The sequence below is a fragment of the Pyrus communis genome, chromosome 13 (assembly GCF_041283825.1).
Source record: "Pyrus communis isolate YQ-2024b chromosome 13, ASM4128382v1, whole genome shotgun sequence".
NCBI classification, from domain to species: Eukaryota; Viridiplantae; Streptophyta; class Magnoliopsida; order Rosales; family Rosaceae; genus Pyrus; species Pyrus communis.
This window is the reverse complement of record NC_142577.1, coordinates 18,192,641-18,203,503: the sequence shown is the minus strand read 5'-3', so window position 1 is coordinate 18,203,503 and position 10,863 is coordinate 18,192,641. Positions and strand designations below refer to the sequence as shown.

General features: G+C 40.0%; 1 protein-coding gene and 1 long non-coding RNA gene across 2 annotated transcripts; one reads left to right on the top strand and one right to left on the bottom strand.

Annotated features, from left to right (window-relative positions):
• Positions 1-5,252: 5,252 nt before the first annotated feature.
• LOC137736138 (serine/threonine-protein kinase WNK8) lies at positions 5,253-6,524 on the top strand. The gene is given in 2 exon segments (XM_088683153.1): positions 5,253-5,440; positions 5,443-6,524. Coding segments are annotated over 2 exon segments (1,173 nt in total). The 5' UTR covers positions 5,253-5,334; the 3' UTR covers positions 6,510-6,524.
• On the bottom strand, positions 6,495-8,252 carry LOC148691885 (uncharacterized). Its single transcript, XR_015955093.1, has 7 exons — positions 7,913-8,252; positions 7,776-7,804; positions 7,622-7,690; positions 7,118-7,231; positions 6,954-7,019; positions 6,803-6,850; positions 6,495-6,632 (listed from the first exon to the last, which is right to left on the bottom strand). It is a non-coding gene; the product is annotated as an uncharacterized LOC148691885 (long non-coding RNA).
• Positions 8,253-10,863: the final 2,611 nt, after the last annotated feature.

Here is a 10,863-nt window from a genome sequence, read left to right as displayed (position 1 = left end):
GTTGAAGAGGTTGAGAGAACACCAATTGTATGCTAAGTTTAGCAAGTGCCAGTTCTGGTTAGATCAAGTCGCATTTTTGGGGCACATCATTTCTGCTCAAGGTATTCTGGTTGATCCTCAGAAGGTTGCAGCTGTGGAGAGTTGGGAGCAACCACGAACCGTCACTGAAGTGAGAAGTTTCATTGGTTTGGCGGGATATTATCGGAGATTCGTTAAGGATTTTTCGGTGATTGCCTTGCCACTGACGAGGTTAACAAGGAAAGATGTTAAGTTTGAGTGGAATGATAAGTGTGAGCAGAGTTTCCAGCAGTTGAAGCATTGTCTTACTAATGCACCTGTTTTGGCACTCCCGGACGATAGTGGTGATTTTGAGGTTTATAGTGATGCTTCTTTGAATGGTCTGGGATGTGTATTGATGCAGCATGGTAGGGTGATTGCTTATGCTTCGCGGCAGTTGAAAACCCATGAGATGAATTACCCTACACATGATTTGGAATTGGCTGCTATCATCTTTGCGTTGAAGTTGTGGAGACATTATCTTTACGGAGAGAAGTGTAGGATCTTCACAGATCACAAGAGTCTTCAGTATCTCTTCACCCAGAAGGAACTTAATCTTCGTCAACGGAGGTGGCTGGAGTTGCTCAGCGATTACGATTGCACGATTGATTATCACCCTGGTCGTGCGAACGTAGTAGCCGATGCACTTAGCAGGAAGTCACATGGTCGTATCAATGCGCTATACGCTAGTCGTATTCCTCTTTTGGTGGACTTGCGTGCTACAGGAGTAAGGTTAGAAGCAGAAGATCGAGAAGTGGCATTACTTGCTAATTTTCAAGTTAGACCAATCTTGGTTGATCGGGTGCTTGAAGCTCAGGTAGCTGATGAACAGATTCAAGAACTAATTCGAGCTCGAGATCAAGGAAGGAGGCGAGATCTCAGAGTTCGTGATTCTGATGGCATGTTGATGTTAGAGGGTAGAATGTTCGTGCCTAGTAATGTGGAGTTAAAGAAGGAAATCCTCGATGAAGCACATATCTCGGCCTATGCCATGCACCCAGGGGCAACCAAAATGTATCATACCATTCGACCATTTTACTATTAGCCGGGTATGAAAAGGGAGATAGCTGAGTATGTGAGCAGTTGTGCTGTTTGTCAGCAGGTTAAAGCAGAAAGAAAGAAGCCGTTCGGATTGTTGCAGCCGCTTCCCGTTCCAGAGTGGAAATGGGAAAATATCACTATGGATTTTGTGTACAAGTTGCCGCGTACACATAATGGCTTTGATGGCATTTGGGTGATCGTTGATCGGCTCACTAAGTCGGCACATTTCATTCCAGTGAGAGAGAAGTACTCTTTGAGCCGGTTAGCAGAATTGTTTATCTCAAAGGTTGTGAAGTACCATGGTGTCCCTGTAAGTATTGTCTCGGATCGTGATCCACGATTCACATCGAAGTTTTGGGTAGCTTTTCAAGAAGCTTTGGGTACGAGACTACTTTACAGTACGGCATATCATCCACAGACAGACGGACAGTCCGAGAGAACTATTCAGACCTTGGAAGATATGCTGCGAGCATCAGTGTTGCAGTTCAGTGATGCTTGGCACCAGCGGTTAGACTTGATGGAATTTGCTTACAACAACAGTTTCCATTCGAGTATTGGCATGGCGCCATTTGAAGCTTTGTATGGTAGATCTTGTCGCACTCCGTTATGTTGGTCAGAGGTTGGCGAAAGAGTATTAGTAGGTCCGGAGATTGTCGAGGAGACTACTCAAAATGTTCAGGTAATTAGGTCTAACCTGAAAGCAGCTCAGGACAGACAGAAAAGTTTAGCAGATCGACATGCTACGGACAGAACGTATGAGGTCGGAGATTGGGTATTTCTGAAGCTTTCACCGTGGAGAGGTGTTGTGCGGTTTGGAAAGAAAGGGAAGTTGAGTCCCAGGTATATCGGACCGTACATAGTCACAGAAAGAGTTGGTGAGGTAGCTTACAGGTTGGAGTTGCCTCTGGAGTTGGCTAAGGTGCATAACGTGTTTCACGTGTCTATGCTCCGACATTATGTTGCTGATCCGTTACATGTAATACCTCCTCAACCGTTAGAGATAAATCCAGATTTGACGTACGATGAGGAACCGTTAACGATCTTGGATTGGAAAGAAAAAGTTCTGAGGAACAAAACGGTGAATTTGGTGAAAGTTTTGTGGAGGAATCACTCGGTTGAAGAAGCGACATGGGAGACAGAAAATAGGATGAGGGATTTGTATCCTAGATTGTTCTTCGATTACTAGGGGTTAAATGAGGTTGTTTTGAATTTCGGGACGAAATTCTATTAAGAAGGGTAGGTTGTAACATCCCGTCCCGAAACTAACGAAACGTACATTGAAATTACAATTTTACCCCTAATCTATTCGTTTACGTGTATATTTGTGTTGTGTGGGTGGTGGGACCACACACAATCATACATTTTTTTTCTTTTCTCCCGGGATTCCCTCCCTCATTCCCTCACTCTGTCTCTTCTCTCTTCTCTCTTTTCTCTCTCTCTCTCTCTCTCTCTTTCCCCGAGCTCCATTATTCTTCTTCTTCCTCTATACACGGACACACATACAAGCATACCCAAATCTTCACCAAACAAGAAACCAATTACACCATTGAACTCGTGAGGTTGTGAGGAGCACAACCATACCAATTCCAGGTAAGAATTCGAACGTTTTCACGTCGTTTCAACAATGGCCGATTTGAAACACTGTTCATGCAAACCTAAACTAGCTTGTTTTTGGATTTTCTAAGCTTGTAGATGTGTTTGTGAGGTCCCAAGGAGCCTCGGAGTGGTTCGTTGGGTGAATTTGGACGTTGGGAAGGCTAGGTTCGAAGTTGGCCGAACTTTGAAGTCGTGGACAGGTATGATCTAGCAATTTTTAGGCCTTAAAACTAGTCTAACGTGATTCTACTAGTCCTAAGCTTCATTTTGGTATAAAGAACGTGAAAAATGGTTGAAAAACGAAGGAGAAAACTTAGTTTGAAAATTACCCAGTTTTCCGGCGCCGTCGCCGGCGCCGGAGGTTCGCCGGAGAAGAAAGGGGAATATTCCGTTAAGTCTAACGGAATATTCCTAACGGCAGTGACAGAATCCGGTTAGATTTGACGGAATATTCCGTCAGTTAACGGAATATTCCTGACGGCGTCAACTGACGCCGTCAGTGTGCAGTGCACGTGGGCCGCGCGTGGGGGCGCGTAGGTCCGTGCGTGTTCAGGCGCGTGGGGGCGCGTGCGTGGTCCAAAAATTTTTCTAAAAATATGGGCGTGATCCTGAGGTTGTGTAGGTCACGTTGGTATATTCATATGTCCAATTTGAGCAATGTATGAGAAGTTATTACGAGAAGTTGCTTAGGTGCTTTTAAATTAATGTTTTCGTAACTTTGTCGCGTATAGGTGATTCGTTTTCCGAGGACGAGCGTACGCACTCGAGGCAGGGGGGCTACGACCCTTCTAATTATCTGTGAGTGGGCTTTTGTTTTCCGTATATACCTATATACCTCTAAATTCCCAGAAATAGAATAGAAAAGGTTATATGTTTTATGCCATGCATCATTTGAATATTGTTTACGTATCATCACGTGCATTGGTAATTGGCATACATATATATAAATGTGTATTTGGTGCTGTGGACGCACAGGTAAGTGCCAGGTAAGCGGTATTCATGTGGTTATGCATTCCTGTTTATTATGCAATCGTAGTTTGAGATGCTTAGAGAGCTCATAATCTGCACCCCCGGTGTTAGTGCTCCCGCCCAGAGAGGGGCAGAGTCCTTCACGTGTATGTTCACCAGCACCACACGCTCGCCTTGGATCCAAGTTAGGTGTAAGCCTTGTCGTGCAGACCACATTAGGTGGTTCCGACTCGTAGGTGACCCGCGATTATTCGCATAGTCTTCACGTGATCGTAGCACTAGAGCGTATATATATTACACCCAGTCTTGTCGTACAAACCACGTTAGGTGGCTCCGACTTGTGTGCAGATTCAGATGTTGAGTTGAGATTAGAGCTCTATATGCAGCGGTACATGTCACGTTAGGTGACTCCCGGCTGCCAGATTATATGTTATTGATGTGATTTACGCTTGGGCATTTATATTTGATTATGAGATTCTGTTGTGGCATAATGTGAGCATGAATGGCATATCATGGAGCATGATTGACATATCTATACATACGTATATATGTTCATTTTCTGGGAAGTATACAGGTTTTACGGCGAGGGGTTAGAATGTATTTTGCTAAAGAGTTTTCAAAGAACTTTGTTTTTGCCCACTCACGCTTTTGTTTTTGCGCCCCTCCAGGTTCTAGTGGTCTAGAAGGTTCGGTGGTTTATCCCAGAGAGCGTCCCGGCATTTCTGACAGACATTCACCATTGTAGGGTCACCTTCGGGTGTAAATATGTCGTATCTTTTCCTTTTGGACTGTTGTAGCTTTGCTCTGAATTGTGTCTCACATACACTAGTACTCTGTATGCTATTAGGTTTTTAATTATTCGTACTTTTATATTACCTTCTTAATTAGCTTCCGCACGCGCACATGGTTACGTCACCTTTGCGTGACGGCCAGCACGCCCTGATCTCGGTCGGGGTGTGTCAACTATCATCATTTAGTTTACAAAATTTAGTATTCCTAACATTAATAATAATTGTTTCCAAGTACACAGTAACAGAGGTCCTGGAAAATCAGAATTCCCAAAAACCGTAATCAAACACCATTAGTTTGGTGCACAAGTACAAGTACCACTAGAAGTAGAAGTCCTAAAAAATTGAAATTCCCAGAAACCCTAATCAAACTACAGTATATAATGTCTCCCCCTACCCTACATACTTGATTAACAGGTCTCTCCCAATTCCAATCGCTAGGTTTTCATCTCTAATCTCTCTCGCTCTCTCCGTCATTCAGTCTCTGGTTTTTAGGGCATTCTTAGGGTTTTGAATCAAGTAGTTTGCCTCTCGGCTAGAAATTTTTGTGACTTTCGTGGTTCAGCATTTGATTTTGGGGTTGCAGATAGCGCCATGGCTAAGTCTCGGATAGTTTTAACAACGGGGAGCTCCGCCGCAAACCGCCAAAATTCTGGTACAGAATCGGGGACATGTGGTTTATGGGATGCAGTTTTCGTCTTCGATCAGCGTTTGATTCCTACACCGTGGCTTGCAAGGCATTTTTTGAGCATGCACGTTCTTAATCTGATTCCAGTTGGGGTTGAGAACAAGAAGCTTTGATCGATAGAGTTTTTGAGATACGTTTTTGTCTTTTCTCCGAGGAACGAAAGAAAAGATTGTTCCTTTGCGGAGATTTAAGGTTATGGATTCCTATAGCGGTTTGGAAGATGCTGCCCTTGTGGAGAAAGATCCGACTGGGAGATACTTGCGGTATGACGAAGTGTTGGGGAGGCGAACATTCAAGACTGTAAGGCATTTGATGAAGTCGATGGAGTCGAAGTAGCTTGGTGCCGAGTGAATATCAAAGGAGTAGAAGAAGTGGAAAGATTGTATTCGGAGGTTCATCTGCTGAAGTCACTGAAACATCAAAACATCGTACAGTTCCATAACTCTTGGGTGGATGATAAGAACTTGACCATCAACATGATAACAGAGTTATTCACTTCCGGAAGCTTGGGGCAGTACTGAAATAAGCATAAGAATGTCGATATGAAAGCCATCAAGAATTGGGCTAGACAGATTCTTCGAGGCCTGGACTATCTGCATTCTCACAATCCTCCAATTATTCATAGAGATTTGAAGTGTGACTACCTATTTGTCAATGGATTTAATGGAGAACTGAAAATCGGAGATCTCGGATTGGCGATTGTCATGCAGCAGCCTACTGCTCATAGCATAATTGGCACCCCTGAATTCATGGCTCCAGAGCTTTATGACGAGGAATACAACGAATTAGTTGACATCTATTCTTTTGGCATGTGCTTGCTAGAGATGGTGACTTGTGAATACCCTTATAATGAATGTAAAAATCTGGCGCAAATTTATGAAAAGGTTACCTCTGGTGTAAAGCCTGCTTCCCTCAGTAAAGTAGACAATCCTCAAATCAAGCAGTTCATGGAGAAGTGTCTAGTTCCAGTTTCTATGCGATTGTCTGCGGTGGAACTCTTGAAAGATCCAATCCTTGCAATTGACAATTTGATGGGGTCCAGCTGTGATCTTTCACAACTACACAAGTTGTTGAACTTGCCAGACCCCGCATCTAACTCTTCAGTTCTGGAGTTACAGGGTTTCTCTAAGAATAATGAGTTCAGGTTAAGAGCGGAGAGAAATCCCGTCAACACAGTGTCTTCAACTTTGCTCATTGCTGATACATGTGGTCTTGTGAGGTATATCAGGTTTGAGTTCTATCTCGAGTCTGATACTGTGATCTCAATTGCTGGGGAGATGGTTGAGCAGCTTCATCTTTCACATGAAGATGTCTCTGTCGTAGCTGAACTAATTGATAACTCCTTGGAAATTGTTGTGCTCTGCTACTGAAGAACAAATGAGCGGCTAGTAAGACAATTTTGTGTGATGTTTTACTTCACCCGTATAGAAATGTGTGATCTCATAAACAAATCCATGTTTTATCTTTGGAGCAACTAAATTATAATCATCTTTCTACATGATTGAACGAAAAAGGAAAAAGTTAGCAACAAACAGATTATTAAGTTAAAAGACTGGCGCCATGTTTGAGATTGCTTATAAAATGACTAAAAGCTTTTTCTATCAACGAAAAGCGATTCTAACAATATTTCACAGAAACTTAAAAACTCGACCAGTTTTCTAACCTGAGAAAGAATTATAGGACCTCCTTGAGTTTGAAACAGCTTCTCTGCCTTTATCATAACAGATAATTAGAAATTAAATTTAGCTTCAAAATTATTTATTAAAAAAAAAATAAATTGCATTGGTGTAAACGGAAGATTTATAATATCCTACCTTGAAAGGTTCATTGTCCTTCGAAAAGCGATTCCGGGGACATATTTCAGCCAAACTGGGAATCCCCTGTTTCAGAAACAGAACAAAAAACAGAGTAATGAATATAAGCATAATTACATAAGATAAAAAAGAAATCACAAAATATTCGTAACAAAAATAATTACCCGAAGTTCCATTCGGCGCAAACATAAGGGCCAATCTGGAGATTAACAAATAGACCTGCTTGTTGCACCAGCTTGATGAACTTGACCAAATCATATTCGTCCCTCAAAATAATACTGCAAATTTGAAAAAATAAAAAACCAATGAATTAGCAAAAATATATTTGCATTAGAGAGGGCAAAGAAAATGAAAATTTTAAATGTGAATTGCTGACTGCATTACTTTTCACGGAGAATGTTCATGGCCATTCCAAAACACAAAGGATGACAATCCCAAAACACAGAAGTTAAAAACCCTAATACACAATCCTAAATTTCTTGTTGGGGTTTATCAGAAATTTGTGAATCAAATTCAAATTCCTATCCAAACTCAATAACCAGAAAACCAAACAGAGAATACAAATTCAATAATCCCAAAAGTTATTGAAATCAAACCTATTTCAACTCTAATATAATCCAAAATACCATATTCGCTTACCTTTGGGAAAAAGAAAAAAAATTATATACCTTGATGATAAAGAGTTTGGAAAGCCGCAGAGAAAACCTGGAAAATTCGAGTAACAACTTCTGCTGCAACTAAAAATCAAAGCAGATCAGAAAAGTACACCCAAAGCTTCAAAAACAATTAAATCACACACAATCAGAAAAATAAAAAACTCACCAGCAAACGTTTGATCGTATCCTCTCTTCCTGAAATCAAAAATCAAAACACATCAGAGAACCACACGTAAACCACGGAAAAAACAAACAAAAAAAAAATATTAAAATCCCATGTGGCAAGAAAACCAAATAACTCACCAAAGAACGTTAGATCGCTCAGGCAAAAAAACGATTCGAATTTAACCCAGATCGACAACCACAACGAAAATCACAGAGTCCATATATAGAAGGAAAAGCAGAGGATGGAAAATTTTCCAGGAAGAAAACGACCATGGGTAAGAGCGATGTGAAGCAAGAAAACCGCCGTAGTTAATCGGCGAGAAAAACCCGACAACAACAGGCAGCATGAAAGAGGAGAAAAAACACCCAATGTTCTAGAATAAGCAAAAGCTGAGAATGGGGAGAGAGACGATCGGAAAGAAGCACCGTCGATGATAAACATGTGGAAAAGATGGAGCAGAAGAGTCCAGAATAGAGGAAAAGCGAGAGGCAGCACGGATGACAACACATGAAAAAAGGGTCCAAACGAAATTAAACAAATCAAGTAAGGATAAAATCGGCATCACACTGGTATTATAGTGCAAACATGTTTAAGAGGCCAAGCTTGAGATAGCGTTCATGAGGGGTGGCTGCAGGTCATTGTTAAATTCCAAATGCCCTAATTATTTTTTCAACTTTAAGTAAGGCATTTTATCGAGCACTTAACCCATACTCATTATTATGTGCTTTGTGTACATCTTCACCTTTTGTGCCATTTTAGTTGTATCTTTAGGTTTATATCCTTAGGCTCAATATTGTTCTAGTGAATAAATTAATAAATATACTCTATACGTACAGAATTAGGAGGTCAGATTTAGTTTATTAGACATATGAGAGTAGAAAATTCAAAATGAACAGTGTATTTTTTGGCAACAGATCTAGTAAATATTATGACACGTGGATTCTCTCGTCTACGCGTAGTGGTTTGAGAGACGTGCCACAAGTATACATTACAATGTACTAGGCAGTGATTTCTAAGGTTACATTTGCTCAAGGTTTTCAAAGTTTTGTATAGGAGAGGAAAATGACCGACTTATGCCTCACGGGACCACGAGCACTAGTTTCAAGGTTTCAACTAGAGGACATATGTAATAACAAACACAATTGCACTAGACAACGAAGCTTTTGATTCGTTTTCGCGTTGGATGGTTATATTGCTTTGCTTGGTCATCATGGATCATGACTACTCTCTCATCATTTGCATTTGTCTGATAGTTTTGGAGAGCTTTGTGGGCAATTTATCTGTTGTCTAGTCCATGTATGGTGATCTCAGGGACGTGGCTCCCCAAACACAGCAAAATGAACAAGTAAAGAATTAATTCTACTCCCATTAATTTTTTAAGGTTTTTACTTTTCTAGTATTTTCAGTGTAGCGTAGCTATTGCACAAGCACACAATTAATATGAATTAGCACCAAGTTTAATTTCTATATTGCATATTGCAGTATGCGTGTATGCCTTTTGAAACTACTTACTGTTTTATACGACGATCAACTTCTGGGTACTAGTACATGTGTTAACATATATGAACTTTAAGCATAAAGCATTTGATAAGGGGATCTTACCAATCTCCACCTTATAAGTAGATCATTAAACGATGGCCTTCTCTTTCTGCTTTGTCCTTTATAATTTTTAAATTCTTGCATTGTTACTTAATAATGAAAATCATATTTTTCACGGTCATCGTTTAATGATCTACTCTGTCAAAAATAAATCTAAATTTTTAATTAATATTATCATAATTTTATTGTTTAACCAACGAACGTGATTATGGATTTAGTTAATTTTTTGTAAAAATATTTATAAAGAGTGATATAAAAAAAAAAATAGATGGTTCGGATCATCATAAAATAATAGAGGATGAGAAATGAAAAGGAGAAAATCTAAAAAAAAAATGTTGCTAGCATTTCTTTTTTAAATAATGTTAGTTAGACCAACTTTTTAAACCAAATTTGCAAATCATGTGATGTGTCACCAATAAAAAAATAAATACGTTAATCAATACTTCAGTAATAATTTAATCATCAACAATAACATCATATGATTTTTCAAGCATTAACAACCACGTCATATGATTTACTGAAGATTTAAATAGATAATCTATCTAGCATTACTTTTATTTAATATAAATAAGTGAAAATGAGATTTGGTAAATTCTATGATCTAGATAGTCAACAATGTACTAAGTTGGCAACTTATTTTATTATTGTATTAAAAAAAAAAACGATACTATATACAATGAGTTAGCAATAATATGGTTTAAATTCTTTTTTTGACGATAATCAAACCTAAGACCTCTAACTTACAAGTGAAGAGGAAAACTATTAGACCATAATACTAAGTGGCATCAAACTTGTTTTTAGATTAGAAAAAGGAACACATGCCCCTGTGATCTAAAATGAAGAGGCATACTGGCCCAGGTAACCTCTAAATTGTTTTTTAAACTGGTCCCAAAGTAACACTAACACATGCCCCTCCGATCTAAGTTGGTTACCGCCTTAGTTTAACAAAATAATTTATAAAAATAATTTGTTTCCAAGCACTACTAAGAGCAGTTCCACCCCAGCCCTTTAGGCTAGCACCCAGGCCAAAAAATGGATTGGCATGCCTTTTTTTGCTCCATCCCAGCCTAATAGGCTAGCACCTAGCCCAAGTCAGGCCGCAGGCCGGCCCATAATCGACAAAGTAAAGGACGGCTCATCTGGCGTCATGCTGACGCCAGCGTGACGTTGCATGGCATTTTATTTTATTTTTTACGCCAGGTGCACGTCACCGACAAGAAATCAGAGGTGAGCCCGCTTACACAGGCGCACTAAACCAATCTGACGGGAGGCCACGTGGCCAATCCTGGGCCATTGGATTTCCAACGGCTAGTTTTCTAGATCGTTGAATTCCTAACGGTCAAAAAAATTTTGAATTTGAAATCCAACAGCTAGTGATGTGGCTTGATCTGGACCGTTCGATATTCCAGAGATCAACGGTCCATGTTTTTACCCCATAAATTAAAAAAAAAAAAAAAGCACAACGGTCAGAAGTATGACTGTTGGCCAC